Raw genomic sequence first — 21,854 nt, 5'->3', positions numbered from 1 at the left:
AAAAACAGCTTCTATCTCAAGGCCATCAGACTGTTAAACAGCCACCACTAACATTGAGTGGCTGCTGCCAACACACTGTCATTGACACTGACCCAACTCCAGCCACTTTAATAATGGGAATTGATGGGAAATTATGTAAATATATCACTATCCACTTTAAACAATGCTACCTTATATAATGTTACTTACCCTACATTATTCATCTCATATGTATATACTGTACTCGATACCATCTACTGTATGCTGCTCTGTACCATCACTCATTCATATATCCTTATGTACATATTCTTTATCCCCTTACACTGTGTATAAGACAGTAGTTTTGGAATTGTTAGTTAGATTACTTGTTGGTTATCACTGCATTGTCGGAACTAGAAGCACAAGCATTTCGCTACACTCGCATTAACATCTGCTAACCATGTGTATGTGACAAATAAAATTTGATTTGATTTGATTTGATTTGGCTATGTGGGGTGGCCAGTCCTCTTCTGGCTGTGCCGGGTGGAGATTATAACAGAACATGGCCAAGATGTTCAAATGTTCATAAATGACCAGCATTGTCAAATAATAATAATCACAGGCAGAACAGTTGAAACTGGAGCAGCAGCACGGCCAGGTGGACTGGGGACAGCAAGGAGTCATCATGTCAGGTAGTCCTGAGACATGGTCCTAGGGCTCAGGTCCTCCGAGACAGAGAAAGAAAGAGAGAAAGAGAGAATTAGAGAGCATACTTAAATTCACACAGGACACAAATTCACATAGGACAGGAGAAGTACTCCAGATATAACAAACTGACCCCAGCCCCCCGACACATAAACTACTGCAGCGTAAATACTGGAGGCTGAGACAGGAGAGGTCAGGAGACACTGTGGCCCCATCCGATGACACCCCCGGACAGGTCCAAACAGGAAGGATATAACCCCACCCACTTTGCCAAAGCACAGCCCCCACACCACTAGAGGGGTATCTTCAACCACCAACTTACCATCTTGAGACAAGGCCGAGTATAGCCCACAAAGATCTCCGCCACGGCACAACCCAAGGGGGGGTGTCAACCCAGACAGGAAGATCACATCAGTGACTCAACCCACTCAAGTGATGCACCCCTCCTAGGGACGGTATGAAAGAGCCCTAGTAAGCCAGTGACTCAGCCCCAGTAATAGGGTTAGAGGCAGAGAATCAGAGTGGAAAGAGGGGAACCGGCCAGGCAGAGACAGCAAGGGCGGTTCGTTGCTCCAGAGCCTTTCCGTTCACCTTCACACTCCTGGGCCAGACTACACTCAATCATATGACCCACTGAAGAGATGAGTCTTCAGTAAAGACTTAAGGGTTGAGACCGAGTTTGCGTCTCTCACATGGGTAGGCAGACCATTCCATAAAAATGGAGCTCTATCGGAGAAAGCCCTGCCTCCAGCTGTTTGCTTAGACATTCTAGGGACAATTAGGAGGCCTGCGTCTTGTGACCGTAGCGTACGTGTAGGTATGTACGGCAGGACCAAATCAGAGAGATAGGTAGGAGCAAGCCCATGTAATGTTTTGTAGGTTAGCAGTAAAACCTTGAAATCAGCCCTTGCCTTGACAGGAAGCCATTGTAGGGAGGCTAGCACTGGAGTAATATGATCAAATTTTTTGGTTCTAGTCAGGATTCTAGCAGCCGTATTTAGCACTAACTGAAGTTACTTGTCTCCTTCCTGAGCGGTATGACAGCTACGTGGTCCCATGGTGTTTATACTTACGTACTATTGTTTGTACAGATGAATGTGATACCTTCAGGCGTTTGGAAATTGCTCCCAAGGATGAACCAGACTTGTGGAGGTCTACAATTTTCTGAGGTCTTGGTCTTGATTTCTTTTGATTTTCCAATGATGTCAAGCAAAGAGGCACTGAGTTTGAAGGTAGGCCTTGAAATACATCCACGGGTACACCTCCAATTGACTCAAATTATGTCAATTAACCTATCAGAAGCTCCTAAAGCCATGACATAATTTCCTGGAATTTTCCAAGCTCTTTAAAGGCACAGTCAACTTAGTGTATGTAAACTTCTGACACACTGGAATTATGATACAGTGAATTATAAGTGAAATAATCTGTCTGTAAACTATTGTTGGAAAAATTACTTGTGTCATGCACAAAGTAGATGTCCTAACCGACTTGCCAAAGCTATAGTTTGTTTACAATAAATTTGTGGAGTGGTTGAAAAACGAGACTCCAACCTGTGTAAAGTGTATGTAAACATCTGACTTCAACCGTATGTAAGAGCAGACTACAGTCTGAATTACAAGCAGCAGCTCCTGTCGAGAGAGAGAGAAAAAGAAAAAACTTTGGATGATTAAGGATGTCAGAGAGAGAGTGAGAGGCAGGCAAGTCATCAATGTAAAGGTCAGGCGCCTTTGACAAACTTTGTTTCCATTCAGTAAGAGAGAGCCTGAGTCTAGTTCTGCCAGGTCTGTGACCTCATCAAGCCGAGGGCACAGTGCGGCCTTATAAACCCAATCTCACATCCCCCCCAAACTCACAGGACTCTTCCTAGGTCATTACTCTAGTAACAATCTCATCAGCATGTCAGGATACTTGTCAAATGATTTTCTAGTCTGTTTTAGACTAAGTCTGTGTTGAGGAATGATGAGGAATGATGACTGTGTTACACGTATGTTACAGATATGTTACGTGCATATGGTAATATCCTCTCTGCCAGAGCAATAGCTAATCCTCTGCAAACAGTATGAAGTGCTGTTTATCATTACATCACCTTTTGGCTGTGATCCTACTCCTATTGTGGACCTGTAGAAGACTGAGACAATGAGATGTGAAAGGGCCTGAGCCGGTTTGACACAATGATTGTGTTTGCTTCCCAAATTGTAACCTATTCCCTATGCTTTGCACTACTTTTGACCGGGGCCTATTGGGCTCTGGTCAAAGGTAGTGCACTATGTTGTTAGTACTGGGCCATTTGGGACTTACCCTGTGTGATGTTCAGCTGGCCAGATTAGTAGGAGAACAAATCATGATTAAATGTAATCTCTCTGGGCAGATTCACACACGTTACAAACTCTTTCATTCATAGTGTCACAGAGTATGAATGTCAAACTAGTCTGGTCAGTTTACTACATGGAGGGGGAGAAGACTGTCATGGCATTGTGCTTTCTTCAGTGTTCCCACTGGCCACAGACGTCAGTTCAACATGGAGATTTGATTTACATTGGGTTGAGTTGTCAACTAATTTGTTAAACAAAACATTTCACCATATCGTTGGATTTAGGTTGAAAGGTGGGTAAACAAAAAGAAGACGAAATACCCTGACGTTGAAATCCAATCAGTTTTCCACGTTGATTCAACGTTATTGCATAGACGTTTTTGGTTGAAATGACGTGGAAACAACATTGATTCAACCAGTTTTGCTCATTGGGTTTACTGTAGTGTATCAGTATTTCATAACAATCACCTTCCTTATACAATTGTAGGTGAGTTGACTTTAAAGGTACATTCTGGGGATTGGGAATCTGTTCAGTGGTCATTTCAATGTTACAGAATGTATCGTTATGAACTCTCCCCAGTATTATACTTGACGTGAAGATTGTTGTTTGCTGTTCAGAACACTATGGAGGAGGGAATGTTCTGGTAAAATAATACCATTGTGGTGCACCTCATCATCATTAGCAGTTGAAGAGGCCATGCAAGGACTCTTACCTCATATGGTGACTAACTAATTGTGTTCTGGCAGATTCCTCTTCTCACCTTGGCCAAGCTGACAGGCAGCAAAACAAAGTATGCTCATCGACAAACTATGTTTGTGGTTTCGTACCTAGCGTACGCAGCAACAGTAAAAACCATGTTCACAGTTCATACATAGACTACATCACAACAGTAAAAACCATGTTCATACATAGACTACATCACAACAGTAAAAACCATGTTCACAGTTCATACATAGACTACATCACAACAGTAAAAACCATGTTCATACATAGACTACATCACAACAGTAAAAACCATGTTCACAGTTCATACATAGACTACATCACAACAGTAAAAAACCATGTTCACAGTTCATACATAGACTACATCAGCAACATTAAAATCCATGTTCACAGTTCATACATAGACTACATCAGCAACATTAAAATCCATGTTCACAGTTCATACATAGACTACATCACAACATTAAAAACCATGTTCACAGTTCATACATAGACTACATCCCAACAGTAAAAACCATGTGCACAGTTCATACATAGACTACATCACAACAGTAAAAACCATGTTCACAGTTCATACATAGACTACATCACAACAGTAAAAACCATGTTCACAGTTCATACATAGACTACATCACAACAGTAAAAACCATGTTCACAGTTCATACATAGACTACATCACAACAGTAAAAACCATGTTCACAGTTCATACATAGACTACATCACAACATTAAAAACCATGTTCACAGTTCATACATAGACTACATCACAACAGTAAAAACAATGTTCACAGTTCATACATAGACTACATCAGCAACAGTAAAAACCATGTTCACAGTTCATACATAGACTACATCACAACAGTAAAAACCATGTTCAGAGTTCAAACCAGGAAAAAACATTGTCACAGTTCATAGACTACATCACAACAGTAAAAACCATGTTCCCAGTTCATACATAGACTACATCACAACAGTAAAAACCATGTTCACAGTTCATACATAGACTACATCACAACAGTAAAAACCATGTTCAGTTCATACATAGAGTTCATACATAGACTACATCACAACAGTAAAAACCATGTTCAGAGTTCATACATAGACTACATCACAACAGTAAAAACCATGTTCACAGTTCATACATAGACTACATCACAACAGTAAAAACCATGTTCACAGTTCATACATAGACTACATCAAACCAGGAAAAAACCATGTTCACAGTTCATACATAGACTACATCACAACAGTAAAAACCATGTTCAGAGCTCATACATAGACTACATCACAACAGTAAAAACCATGTTCCCAGTTCATACATAGACTACATGACAACAGTAAAAACCATGTTCAGAGTTCATACATAGACTACATCACAACAGTAAAAACCATGTTCACAGTTCATACATAGACTACATCACAACAGTAAAAACCATGTTCACAGTTCATACATAGACTACATGACAACAGTAAAAACCATGTTCACAGTTCATACATAGACTACATCACAACAGTAAAAACCATGTTCACAGTTCATACATAGACTACATCACAACAGTAAAAACCATGTTCACAGTTCATACATAGACTACATCACAACAGTAAAAACCATGTTCACAGTTCATACATAGACTACATCACAACAGTAAAAACCATGTTCAGAGTTCATACATAGACTACATCACAACAGTAAAAACCATGTTCACAGTTCATACATAGACTACATCACAACAGTAAAAACCATGTTCACAGTTCATACATAGACTACATCAAACCAGGAAAAAACCATGTTCACAGTTCATACATAGACTACATCACAACAGTAAAAACCATGTTCAGAGTTCATACATAGACTACATCACAACAGTAAAAACCATGTTCACAGTTCATACATAGACTACATCACAACAGTAAAAACCATGTTCACAGTTCATACATAGACTACATCACAACAGTAAAAACCATGTTCACAGTTCATACATAGACTACATCACAACAGTAAAAACCATGTTCACAGTTCATACATAGACTACATCACAACAGTAAAAACCATGTTCACAGTTCATACATAGACTACATCAGCAACAGTAAAAACCATGTTCACAGTTCATACATAGACTACATCACAACAGTAAAAACCATGTTCACAGTTCATACATAGACTACATCACAACAGTAAAAACCATGTTCACAGTTCATACATAGACTACATCACAACAGTAAAAACCATGTTCACAGTTCATACATAGACTACATCACAACAGTAAAAACCATGTTCACAGTTCATACATAGACTACATCACAACAGTAAAAACCATGTTCACAGTTCATACATAGACTACATCACAACAGTAAAAACCATGTTCACAGTTCATACATAGACTACATCACAACAGTAAAAACCATGTTCACAGTTCATACATAGACTACATCACAACAGTAAAAACCATGTTCACAGTTCATTCACATAGACTACATCACAACAGTAAAAACCATGTTCAGAGTTCATACATAGACTACATCACAACAGTAAAAACCATGTTCACAGTTCATACATAGACTACATCACAACAGTAAAAACCATGTTCACAGTTCATACATAGACTACATCACAACAGTAAAAACCATGTTCACAGTTCATACATAGACTACATCAAACCAGGAAAAAACATGTTCACAGTTCATACATAGACTACATCACACAGTAAAAACCACAAACAGTAAAAACCATGTTCACAGTTCATACATAGACTACATCACAACAGTAAAAACCATGTTCACAGTTCATACATAGACTACATCACAACAGTAAAAACCATGTTCACAGTTCATACATAGACTACATCACAACAGTAAAAACCATGTTCACAGTTCATACATAGACTACATCACAACAGTAAAAACCATGTTCACAGTTCATACATAGACTACATCACAACAGTAAAAACCATGTTCATACATAGACTACATCACAACAGTAAAAACCATGTTCACCGTTCATACATAGACTACATCAGCAACAGTAAAAACCATGTTCACAGTTCATACATAGACTACATCACAACAGTAAAAACCATGTTCACAGTTCATACATAGACTACTTCAAACCAGGAAAAAACCATGTTCACAGTTCATACATAGACTACATCACAACAGTAAAAACCATGTTCAGAGTTCTTACATAGACTACATCACAACAGTAAAAACCATGTTCACAGTTCATACATAGACTACATCACAACAGTAAAAACCATGTTCACAGTTCATACATAGACTACATCAAACCAGGAAAAAACCATGTTCACAGTTCATACATAGACTACATCACAACAGTAAAAACCATGTTCAGAGTTCTTACATAGACTACATCACAACAGTAAAAACCATGTTCACAGTTCATACATAGACTACATCACAACAGTAAAAACCATGTTCACAGTTCATACATAGACTACATCACAACAGTAAAAACCATGTTCACAGTTCATACATAGACTACATCACAACAGTAAAAACCATGTTCACAGTTCATACATAGACTACATCAGCAACAGTAAAAACCATGTTCACAGTTCATACATAGACTACATCAGCAACAGTAAAAACCATGTTCACAGTTCATACATAGACTACATCACAACAGTAAAAACCATGTTCATACATAGACTACATCACAACAGTAAAAACCATGTTCATACATAGACTACATCACAACAGTAAAAACCATGTTCACAGTTCATACATAGACTACATCACAACAGTAAAAACCATGTTCAGAGTTCATACATAGACTACATCACAACAGTAAAAACCATGTTCCCAGTTCATACATAGACTACATCACAACAGTAAAAACCATGTTCACAGTTCATACATAGACTACATCACAACAGTAAAAACCATGTTCACAGTTCATACATAGACTACATCACAACAGTAAAAACCATGTTCACAGTTCATACATAGACTACATCACAACAGTAAAAACCATGTTCACAGTTCATACATAGACTACATCAGCAACAGTAAAAACCATGTTCACAGTTCATACATAGACTACATCACAACAGTAAAAAACATGTTCAGAGTTCATACATAGACTACATCACAACAGTAAAAACCATGTTCACAGTTCATACATAGACTACATCACAACAGTAAAAACCATGTTCACAGTTCATACATAGACTACATCACAACAGTAAAAACCATGTTCACAGTTCATACATAGACTACATCACAACAGTAAAAACCATGTTCACAGTTCATACATAGACTACATCACAACAGTAAAAACCATGTTCACAGTTCATACATAGACTACATCACAACAGTAAAAACCATGTTCACAGTTCATACATAGACTACATCACAACAGTAAAAACCATGTTCAGAGTTCATACATAGACTACATCACAACAGTAAAAACCATGTTCACAGTTCATACATAGACTACATCACAACAGTAAAAACCATGTTCAGAGTTCATACATAGACTACATCACAACAGTAAAAACCATGTTCACAGTTCATACATAGACTACATCACAACAGTAAAAACCATGTTCACAGTTCATACATAGACTACATCACAACAGTAAAAACCATGTTCACAGTTCATACATAGACTACATCAAACCAGGAAAAAAACATGTTCACAGTTCATACATACATCACAACAGAAAAACCATACATCACAACAGTAAAAACCATGTTCACAGTTCATACATAGACTACATCACAACAGTAAAAACCATGTTCACAGTTCATACATAGACTACATCACAACAGTAAAAACCATGTTCAGAGTTCATACATAGACTACATCACAACAGTAAAAACCATGTTCACAGTTCATACATAGACTACATCACAACAGTAAAAACCATGTTCACAGTTCATACATAGACTACATCACAACAGTAAAAACCATGTTCACAGTTCATACATAGACTACATCAAACCAGGAAAAAACCATGTTCACAGTTCATACATAGACTACATCACAACAGTAAAAACCATGTTCAGAGTTCATACATAGACTACATCACAACAGTAAAAACCATGTTCACAGTTCATACATAGACTACATCACAACAGTAAAAACCATGTTCACAGTTCATACATAGACTACATCACAACAGTAAAAACCATGTTCACAGTTCATACATAGACTACATCACAACAGTAAAAACCATGTTCACAGTTCATACATAGACTACATCACAACAGTAAAAACCATGTTCACAGTTCATACATAGACTACATCACAACAGTAAAAACCATGTTCACAGTTCATACATAGATTACATCACAACAGTAAAAATCATGTTCACAGTTCATACATAGACTACATCACAACCAGGAAAAATGTTCCATTCATACATAGTTCACAACAGTTGTTCATACATAGACTACATCACAACAGTAAAAACCATGTTCAGAGTTCTTACATAGACTACATCACAACAGTAAAAACCATGTTCACAGTTCATACATAGACTACATCACAACAGTAAAAACCATGTTCACAGTTCATACATAGACTACATCACAACAGTAAAAACCATGTTCACAGTTCATACATAGACTACATCACAACAGTAAAAACCATGTTCACAGTTCATACATAGACTACATCACAACAGTAAAAACCATGTTCACAGTTCATACATAGACTACATCACAACAGTAAAAACATGTTCACAGTTCATACATAGACTACATCAAACCAGGAAAAAAAACCATGTTCACAGTTCATACATAGACTACATAGACTACATCACAACAGTACATCACAACAGTAAAAACCATGTTCACAGTTCATACATAGACTACATCACAACAGTAAAAACCATGTTCACAGTTCATACATAGACTACATCACAACAGTAAAAACCATGTTCACAGTTCATACATAGACTACATCACAACAGTAAAAACCATGTTCACAGTTCATACATAGACTACATCACAACAGTAAAAACCATGTTCACAGTTCATACATAGACTACATCACAACAGTAAAAACCATGTTCACAGTTCATACATAGACTACATCACAACAGTAAAAACCATGTTCACAGTTCATACATAGACTACATCACAACAGTAAAAACCATGTTCACAGTTCATACATAGACTACATCACAACAGTAAAAACCATGTTCATTCATACATAGACTACATCACAACAGTAAAAACCATGTTCACAGTTCATACATAGACTACATCACAACAGTAAAACAACAGTAAAAACCATGTTCACAGTTCATACATAGACTACATCACAACAGTAAAAACCATGTTCACAGTTCATACATAGACTACTTCACAACCAGTAAAAACCATGTTCACAGTTCATACATAGACTACATCACAACAGTAAAAACCATGTTCAGAGTTCATCACATAGAAAAACCATGTTCACATCACAACAGTAAAAACCATGTTCACAGTTCATACATAGACTACATCACAACAGTAAAAACCATGTTCACAGTTCATACATAGACTACATCAAACCAGGAAAAAACCATGTTCACAGTTCATACATAGACTACATCACAACAGTAAAAACCATGTTCAGAGTTCTTACATAGACTACATCACAACAGTAAAAACCATGTTCACAGTTCATACATAGACTACATCACAACAGTAAAAACCATGTTCACAGTTCATACATAGACTACATCACAACAGTAAAAACCATGTTCACAGTTCATACATAGACTACATCACAACAGTAAAAACCATGTTCACAGTTCATACATAGACTACATCACAACAGTAAAAACCATGTTCACAGTTCATACATAGACTACATCACAACAGTAAAAACCATGTTCACAGTTCATACATAGACTACATCACAACAGTAAAAACCATGTTCACAGTTCATACATAGACTACATCACAACAGTAAAAACCATGTTCATACATAGACTACATCACAACAGTAAAAACCATGTTCACAGTTCATACATAGACTACATCACAACAGTAAAAACCATGTTCACAGTTCATACATAGACTACATCACAACAGTAAAAACCATGTTCACAGTTCATACATAGACTACATCACAACAGTAAAAACCATGTTCACAGTTCATACATAGACTACATCACAACAGTAAAAACCATGTTCACAGTTCATACATAGACTACATCACAACAGTAAAAACCATGTTCACAGTTCATACATAGACTACATCACAACAGTAAAAACCATGTTCACAGTTCATACATAGACTACATCACAACAGTAAAAACCATGTTCATACATAGTTCATCACAACAGTAAAAACCATGTTCACTTCATCATAGACTACATCAGTAAAAACCATGTTCACAGTTCATACATAGACTACATCACAACAGTAAAAACCATGTTCACAGTTCATACATAGACTACATCACAACAGTAAAAACCATGTTCACAGTTCATACATAGACTACATCACAACAGTAAAAACCATGTTCACAGTTCATACATAGACTACATCAGCAACAGTAAAAACCATGTTCACAGTTCATACATAGACTACATCACAACAGTAAAAACCATGTTCACAGTTCATACATAGACTACATCAAACAGTAAAACCAGTTCACAGTTCAAAAGACCATGTTCAAACCATGTTCACAGTTCATACATAGACTACATCACAACAGTAAAAACCATGTTCAGAGTTCTTACATAGACTACATCACAACAGTAAAAACCATGTTCACAGTTCATACATAGACTACATCACAACAGTAAAAACCATGTTCACAGTTCATACATAGACTACATCACAACAGTAAAAACCATGTTCACAGTTCATACATAGACTACATCACAACAGTAAAAACCATGTTCACAGTTCATACATAGACTACATCAGCAACAGTAAAAACCATGTTCACAGTTCATACATAGACTACATCACAACAGTAAAAACCATGTTCACAGTTCATACATAGACTACATCACAACAGTAAAAACCATGTTCATACATAGACTACATCACAACAGTAAAAACCATGTTCATACATAGACTACATCACAACAGTAAAAACCATGTTCACAGTTCATACATAGACTACATCACAACAGTAAAAACCATGTTCACAGTTCATACATAGACTACATCACAACAGTAAAAACCATGTTCAGAGTTCATACATAGACTACATCACAACAGTAAAAACCATGTTCCCAGTTCATACATAGACTACATCACAACAGTAAAAACCATGTTCACAGTTCATACATAGACTACATCACAACAGTAAAAACCATGTTCACAGTTCATACATAGACTACATCACAACAGTAAAAACCATGTTCACAGTTCATACATAGACTACATCACAACAGTAAAAACCATGTTCACAGTTCATACATAGACTACATCAGCAACAGTAAAAACCATGTTCACAGTTCATACATAGACTACATCACAACAGTAAAAAACATGTTCAGAGTTCATACATAGACTACATCACAACAGTAAAAACCATGTTCACAGTTCATACATAGACTACATCACAACAGTAAAAACCATGTTCACAGTTCATACATAGACTACATCACAACAGTAAAAACCATGTTCACAGTTCATACATAGACTACATCACAACAGTAAAAACCATGTTCACAGTTCATACATAGACTACATCACAACAGTAAAAACCATGTTCACAGTTCATACATAGACTACATCACAACAGTAAAAACCATGTTCACAGTTCATACATAGACTACATCACAACAGTAAAAACCATGTTCACAGTTCATACATAGACTACATCAGCAACAGTAAAAACCATGTTCACAGTTCATACATAGACTACATCAGCAACAGTAAAAACCATGTTCACAGTTCATACATAGACTACATCACAACAGTAAAAACCATGTTCATACATAGACTACATCACAACAGTAAAAACCATGTTCATACATAGACTACATCACAACAGTAAAAACCATGTTCACAGTTCATACATAGACTACATCACAACAGTAAAAACCATGTTCAGAGTTCATACATAGACTACATCACAACAGTAAAAACCATGTTCCCAGTTCATACATAGACTACATCACAACAGTAAAAACCATGTTCACAGTTCATACATAGACTACATCACAACAGTAAAAACCATGTTCACAGTTCATACATAGACTACATCACAACAGTAAAAACCATGTTCACAGTTCATACATAGACTACATCACAACAGTAAAAACCATGTTCACAGTTCATACATAGACTACATCAGCAACAGTAAAAACCATGTTCACAGTTCATACATAGACTACATCACAACAGTAAAAAACATGTTCAGAGTTCATACATAGACTACATCACAACAGTAAAAACCATGTTCACAGTTCATACATAGACTACATCACAACAGTAAAAACCATGTTCACAGTTCATACATAGACTACATCACAACAGTAAAAACCATGTTCACAGTTCATACATAGACTACATCACAACAGTAAAAACCATGTTCACAGTTCATACATAGACTACATCACAACAGTAAAACCATGTTCAAAACCATGTTCACAGTTCATACATAGACTACATCACAACAGTAAAAACCATGTTCAGAGTTCATACATAGACTACATCACAACAGTAAAAACCATGTTCACAGTTCATACATAGACTACATCACAACAGTAAAAACCATGTTCAGAGTTCATCACAACAGTACTACATCACAACAGTAAAAACCATGTTCACAGTTCATACATAGACTACATCACAACAGTAAAAACCATGTTCACAGTTCATACATAGACTACATCACAACAGTAAAAACCATGTTCACAGTTCATACATAGACTACATCACAACAGTAAAAACCATGTTCAGAAAAAACATCACAACAGTAAAAACCATGTTCACAGTTCATACATAGACTACATCACAACAGTAAAAACCATGTTCACAGTTCATACATAGACTACATCACAACAGTAAAAACCATGTTCACAGTTCATACATAGACTACATCACAACAGTAAAAACCATGTTCACAGTTCATACATAGACTACATCACAACAGTAAAAACCATGTTCAAAAATAGACCATCACAACAGTAAAAACCATTCACAGTTCATACATAGACTACATCACAACAGTAAAAACCATGTTCACAGTTCATACATAGACTACATCACAACAGTAAAAACCATGTTCACAGTTCATACATAGACTACATCACAACCAGTAAAAACCATGTTCACAGTTCATACATAGACTACATCACAACAGTAAAAACCATGTTCAGTTCATACATAGACTACATCACAACAGTAAAAACCATGTTCACAGTTCATACATAGACTACATCACAACAGTAAAAACCATGTTCACAGTTCATACATAGACTACATCACAACAGTAAAAACCATGTTCACAGTTCATACATAGACTACATCACAACAGTAAAAACCATGTTCAGAGTTCATACATAGACTACATCACAACAGTAAAAACCATGTTCACAGTTCATACATAGACTACATCACAACAGTAAAAACCATGTTCACAGTTCATACATAGACTACATCACAACAGTAAAAAACCATGTTCACAGTTCATTCACATAGACTACATCACAACAGTAAAAACCATGTTCACAGTTCATACATAGACTACATCACAACAGTAAAAACCATGTTCACAGTTCATACATAGACTACATCACAACAGTAAAAACCATGTTCACAGTTCATACATAGACTACATCACAACAGTAAAAACCATGTTCACAGTTCATACATAGACTACATCACAACAGTAAAAACCATGTTCACAGTTCATACATAGACTACATCACAACAGTAAAAACCATGTTCATTCATACATAGACTACATCACAACAGTAAAAGTAAAAACCATGTTCACAGTTCATACATAGACTACATCACAACAGTAAAAACCATGTTCACAGTTCATACATAGACTACATCACAACAGTAAAAACCATGTTCACAGTTCATACATAGACTACATCACAACAGTAAAAACCATGTTCACAGTTCATACATAGACTACATCACAACAGTAAAAATGTTCCATGTTCACAGTAAAAACCATGTTCACAGTTCATACATAGACTACATCACAACAGTAAAACCATGTTCACAGTTCATACATAGACTACATCACAACAGTAAAAACCATGTTCACAGTTCATACATAGACTACATCACAACAGTAAAAACCATGTTCAGAGTTCATACATAGACTACATCACAACAGTAAAAACCATGTTCACAGTTCATACATAGACTACATCACAACAGTAAAAACCATGTTCACAGTTCATACATAGACTACATCACCATCACAACATCACAACAGTAAAAACCATGTTCACAGTTCACATAGACTACATCAAACAGTAAAAACCATGTTCACAGTTCATACATAGACTACATCACAACAGTAAAAACCATGTTCACAGTTCATACATAGACTACATCACAACAGTAAAAACCATGTTCACAGTTCATACATAGACTACATCACAACAGTAAAAACCATGTTCACAGTTCATACATAGACTACATCAAACCAGTAAAAACCATGTTCACAGTTCATACATAGACTACATCACAACAGTAAAAACCATGTTCAGAGTTCATACATAGACTACATCACAACAGTAAAAACCATGTTCACAGTTCATACATAGACTACATCACAACAGTAAAAACCATGTTCACAGTTCATACATAGACTACATCAAACCAGGAAAAAAACATGTTCACAGTTCATACATAGACTACATCACAACAGTAAAAACCATGTTCACAGTTCATACATAGACTACATCACAACAGTAAAAACCATGTTCACAGTTCATACATAGACTACATCACAACAGTAAAAACCATGTTCACAGTTCATACATAGACTACATCACAACAGTAAAAACCATGTTCACAGTTCATACATAGACTACATCACAACAGTAAAAACCATGTTCACAGTTCATACATAGACTACATCACAACAGTAAAAACCATGTTCACAGTTCATACATAGACTACATCACAACAGTAAAAACCATGTTCACAGTTCATACATAGACTACATCACAACAGTAAAAACCATGTTCACAGTTCATACATAGACTACATCACAACAGTAAAAACCATGTTCACAGTTCATACATAGACTACATCACATAGAAACCATGTTCACATCACAACAGTAAAAACCATGTTCACAGTTCATACATAGACTACATCACAACAGTAAAAACCATGTTCACAGTTCATACATAGACTACATCACAACAGTAAAAACCATGTTCACAGTTCATACATAGACTACATCACAACAGTAAAAACCATGTTCACAGTTCATACAGTTCACAACAGTAAAAACCATGTTCAGACTACATCACAACAGTAAAAACCATGTTCACAGTTCATACATAGACTACATCACAACAGTAAAAACCATGTTCACAGTTCATACATAGACTACATCACAACAGTAAAAACCATGTTCACAGTTCATACATAGACTACATCACAACAGTAAAAACCATGTTCACAGTTCATACATAGACTACATCACAACAGTAAAAACCATGTTCACAGTTCATACATAGACTACATCACAACAGTAAAAACCATGTTCACAGTTCATACATAGACTACATCACAACAGTAAAAACCATGTTCACAGTTCATACATAGACTACATCACAACAGTAAAAACCATGTTCACAGTTCATACATAGACTACATCAGCAACAGTAAAAACCATGTTCACAGTTCATACATAGACTACATCACAACAGTAAAAACCATGTTCATACATAGACTACATCACAACAGTAAAAACCATGTTCATACATAGACTACATCACAACAGTAAAAACCATGTTCACAGTTCATACATAGACTACATCACAACAGTAAAAACCATGTTCACAGTTCATACATAGACTACATCACAACAGTAAAAACCATGTTCACAGTTCATACATAGACTACATCATAACAGTAAAAATCATGTTCACAGTTCATACATAGACTACATCAGCAACAGTAAAAACCATGTTCACAGTTCATACATAGACTACATCACAACAGTAAAAACCATGTTCACAGTTCATACATAGACTACATCACAACAGTAAAAACCATGTTCACAGTTCATACATAGACGACATCAGCAGTTCAATAACTGGTGTTTTTGTTTGTGCTCTTCTGAGAAGTTCAGAGATAATTCCAAAAACATCATCATCTCAAACCGTGCTTTCATTTGTCTTGCTCTAATAACTGGTACTTACCAGCAAAAGTCTTTCTTTGCACATTCTTGTTAGTTTTTGTTTACTTTATTGTTGGACTATAACATGATCTGGAGGGAGTGAAATAGGTGAGAGCTTCCAAAGGAAAGTAGGCTCTAAAAATAAAGTGTTACCAACGTTTCTCTGAAAGTAGTGTACAAAGCCAGTATAGATGTGCCAAAGGGAGTGATCCAGCCTAGGATTGGAACCCTAGATTCTCCCAGTGAGAGGTTCTAAACAGAAGTATAGTTCTCTCACATTATAGGTTTCCCAGCACTCCTACGTCCAACCATTACAGTCATGGAACAGGACAGCCTGTGTGACTGTCAAACCCAACACTGACCAGTAGCGTGGGCCCTCGGCAATGTTTACTCTCAAAACACACAGGTTTGTCAGGGAAGTGAGCGAACAACAGCCAGAGTTGATATGGAGACATGCCAGACGCTCCATTCCAGCCAGCTCTATTTCAGTCTCACACAAACACACACAGCACAGCAGAGAACACTGGGGCATATCTGAGCTCTCATGACAGTCAATCAAAGAGATTGTTAGATATTATTATACACTCACTGAACACTGCAATCGCAGGTTTGGCACTTTGGCAGTACACACTTAGAAAAAAGGGTTCTTCGGCTGTCCCCATAGGAGAACCCTTTTTGGTTCCATGTAGAACTCTCTGTGGAAATGGTTCTTCATGGAACCCAAAAGGGTTCTACCTGGAACCAAAAAGGGTTCTTCAAAGGGTTCTCCTATGGGGACAGCCCAAGACAATGACCCGGGTTGAACTCTTTAGAGGTGTTGCGTAACCAGCTCCTTGTCGACCTGGATCCCAGCTGTGCCCTTTGTCTGTTTGAACAGCTCAAATGTTGCAAGACTAACTGTGAGTAATAGCTGCAATCCATTAGGGCCAAACAGGGCCTGATTGCTTTAGTGTCTACTGTGGCACAGTTTACTCATCAACAGAACCCTGATGAAGGTTTACGGAATTACACGCTATCCTCCTGGGACGAGTGCATTGTGATGGTGTAAGCAAACCCTCACTAACGGATATGGCTGCTCTCTGCTCTCGCCTGGAGCCCAGATCTCTGAGTTTAGATCTGTTCAAGCAGACTGCTGCTTGCGGCGATGACATCATCCCCGAATCATTCCGTGCCTTGCGTGTGTACATATGCAGTCAAACAGCTATCCCTCTTACTCATAAACTGTCAGCCAGGCCACTAATACAACTGGTGATGTAATGAATGATTCAAGGCGTTTTTCTTTTCATCCTCAGATCAAACACACAGAACAGAGATTGGCCTATGCCTATTAAGGATTTGTATTCACAATCACTTTTTCATCAAGGTGCATGTCTACCTTTCCCGGTACTATATAACGCAGAAAACGATAAATGACACAGTGAATGGAGCTTAAGACTGTCGGACCATTCATGGCTTCATCATTGTCATGAGTCAGTGATTTAACCAAATGATACAATGATACAGAGCCTGGACGACTGAGCTTCGGGGCTGAATAGAACAGATCACTCCCTTCAACCCACCAACCCTTTACCCCACGGCTACACCCCACCCCACCCCAACCCACCTATCAATCTCCTTCCACTATGTTCCTTCCTGCTCCCCCTGCAGGTAAAAAAACATGCGTTCCCGTAGCAACAGCCTAGAGGACACAGCAAAGGCCAAGCTGGCTCAGAACCAGGCACGATCACAGCGGCGGGCCACAGAACGTGAGGGGCCCCAGGGCAGGGGTGCAGGACGGGCCAGGCACAGGGAGCCCCCCGATGACACAGGCACAAACACAGGCACTGTCCAGAGGAAGGAAAATGAGGGCAGTGGCAGCAGTGCCAGCAGTAACAGTCGGAGGGAGAAGGCAGCAGGCGGGAAGACCAGAGACCTCTCCAGAGACGACCTTCTGTTCCTTCTCTCCATGCTAGAAGGAGAACTGCAGGTGAGGAGAGACTGTGGGACTGGCCAGGGTTTGGATGGTTTTGGGTTGTTTGATGAGGAGAGACTAGGAGACTGGGCAAGGGTTTGGCTGGTTCTGGGTTATCTGGTGAGGAGAGGCAGGTCACTTGGTTCTTTGTAATAATAAACCATGGGTAGTCTAGCTATAGGACAGTCTTCTTGGTGATACTGATCCATGGGTAGTCTAGCTATAGGACAGTCTTCTTGTTAATACTAAACCATGGGTAGTCTAGCTATAGGACAGGCTTATTGGTAATACTAAACCATGGGTAGTCTAGCTATAGGACAGGCTTATTGGTAATACTAAACCATGGGTAGTCTAGCTATTGGGAAACCATGGTGAGTCTAGCTATAGGACAGGCTTATTGGTAATACTAAACCATGGGTAGTCTAGCTATAGGACAGGCTTATTGGTAATACTAAACCATGGGTAGTCTAGCTATAGGACAGGCTTATTGGTAATACTAAACCATGGGTAGTCTAGCTATAGGACAGGCTTATTGGTAATACTAAACCATGGGTAGTCTAGCTATAGGACAGACTTATTAGTAATACTAAACTATGGGTAGTCTAGCTATAGGACAGGCTTCTTGGTAATACTAAACCATGGGTAGTCTAGCTATAGGACAGTCTTCTTTGTAATACTAAACCATGGGCAGTCTAGATATAGGACAGGCTTATTTGTAATACTAAACCATGGGTAGTGTAGCTGTCATGCTCATAGAACTGTGTCCTCTTCTCTCTCCCTCTCTCTCTCCCCCCTACCACAGGCCAGAGACGAGGTGATCACAGTGTTGAAGGCTGATAAGATTGACTTGGCCCTCTTGGAGGCCCAGTATGGGTTCGTCACCCCACAGAAGGTCCTTCAGGCCCTGCAGAGAGACACCGTCCAGAGCAAGGCTGAGACCTTCCAGGAGGACATCTACGAGAGGCCCATGGCTGAGGTAGCACAGTCTCAACATTCAATACAGCAGCTCAGTAAAGTCTGGGGTCAGTGAAGTGTAGCACCCTGATAAGACGACTTGGAAGTGTTGAGACTTCAGCTACAGTATATGGGCGGCAGGTAGCCTAGCGGTTAAGAGCATTGGGCCAGTAACAGAAAGGTCGCTGGTTCGAATCCCCAAGCCGACTAGGTGACAAATCTGTTGATGTGCCCGTGAGCAAGGCACTTAACCCTAATTGCTCCTGTAAGTCGCTGTGGATAAGAGTCTGCTAAAATGTATATGAAGTAGCTACTTTGTAGGTTCAAAGATCAACTTTGTGTTTTTGTCTCATGACTGGACAATCACATTTGAACATACATTAATACATCCGATATCACCTCACATAGAGGTGACAGGAAGTGTATTTGGAGTGGTCAGTAAACGCTCTGGTCTCTCCTAGCTGGACAAGCTGGTGGAAAAGCAGAGGGAGACCCACCGTCGCATGCTGGAGCAGCTGCTGCTGACTGAGCAGTCCCACAAGCGCGCCCTGTACAAGCTGGACGACGAGAAGAGGAACCATGGAGACTTCATGAGGAAGAGTGACGAGTTCACCAACCTGCTGGAGCAGGAACGAGAAAGGTCTGTTTGTTGCTCTGTTTCTGAACACTTAACAAACATACATGCGCAAAGGCAGGCAAACACGCATGCATGCACATATACACACACACACACACACACACACACACACACACACACACACACACACACACACACACAAGAGCTGAGCACGCTCCTCAGAAAGGCTCCTCAAGGTGTTGAATGAATGATCTTGAAATGAACACCTACATGCCAAAATCTTTATGGATGGTTTGTATTTACTGTTTTCACATAGAAAGGAGGGACTTAAAACCAAATGCTTGATAAATAATTCAATACATCAGTATCAGGTTGCCTTTGATTGGTAATCCCCTTATAAATGACGTGGCTGTATCATAACCCAGGTTGTGTTGAGACATGTTGTCGTAAGACGACAGAGTGATGCATAATGCCAGAAGAAACTTTACTCATTGGCTTCCAAAGAACAATAACCCAACCCTGAATAGCTGCTATAGACAGACTCCTACTGATGTTTGTGTAGGCTAGATATTAGAGTAATACGTGTTCTTTACGGTTGGCTGGTATTTACCTGGAATTTAGAAGGACATTATGAATAGCAGACTGTAGTTACATACAGAGAAACACTTTCTTGAAGGTTCCCCGTTTTAGGTTTCATCCAGGGTTCTGCAACTGTGATAATTGAACTGTAATATACTCTATGTATAATATTACAGCAAATGAATGGGCATGCCAAGGAGATGTCCAAAACAAACACTACATTACACTTTATACACATTAACAGACCATCGGACAGAGTACAGAGTTCCCCTATTATAGACATTAATTGTGTCGTAACTCAAACATGACCCAGACTCATTTTGGTACATAGAAACTCGACCATAGTGTTCAGATCGGGTGTGTTGAAGTCAAACTCGATGACTTGGCCCAAAATTAAACTGCCTTTGCCCTTGTTATAAGCAACATCTCACTCTCTCTCTCTCTCTCTCTCTCTCTCTGCAAATACGTACTCTGTCAGATTCTCTGTGTCAATAGTAATGTCTTTATATGGCAATGTCAGTCAGTGTGAAGTGAAGTCAGAGAGATCTGGCTTAAGTGTATCCACCCTGACAGAGAACTTTCAAGCCCTAACAGGGAGTTTCGCCTTCTGACTGAGGTTATGCCTTCCTGTAGAGACATCTATCATTGTAAATCTGTGTAAAACGGACTAGACTGTACCATACAGGTATAGTATGACCTTCTCCCTCCATCCATCTCTCCCTCTAGCCGACCCTGCTGCCTCAGCCAGATTCATTCACACGTCCACCAAATCACTTCAGAGAGAGA

General features: G+C 38.3%; 1 protein-coding gene across 1 annotated transcript in view; it reads left to right on the top strand.

The window, feature by feature from the left end:
* The window catches only part of LOC115126346 (filamin A-interacting protein 1-like), a 105,795-nt gene that overhangs the window by 41,951 nt on the left and 41,990 nt on the right, over nucleotides 1-21,854 (top strand). The window contains exons 2-4 of the mRNA XM_065018989.1: nucleotides 18,655-18,973; nucleotides 19,761-19,934; nucleotides 20,374-20,552. Coding sequence (XP_064875061.1) covers nucleotides 18,665-18,973; nucleotides 19,761-19,934; nucleotides 20,374-20,552 — 662 coding nt within the window. The 5' untranslated portion in view covers nucleotides 18,655-18,664. The remainder of the gene's footprint in view (nucleotides 1-18,654; nucleotides 18,974-19,760; nucleotides 19,935-20,373; nucleotides 20,553-21,854) is intronic.

Source organism: Oncorhynchus nerka, linkage group LG5 (genome assembly GCF_034236695.1).
Source record: "Oncorhynchus nerka isolate Pitt River linkage group LG5, Oner_Uvic_2.0, whole genome shotgun sequence".
Lineage (NCBI taxonomy): Eukaryota > Metazoa > Chordata > Actinopteri > Salmoniformes > Salmonidae > Oncorhynchus > Oncorhynchus nerka.
The sequence above is the reverse complement of the archived record's forward strand: the minus strand, read 5'-3'. Positions and strand labels throughout refer to the sequence as shown.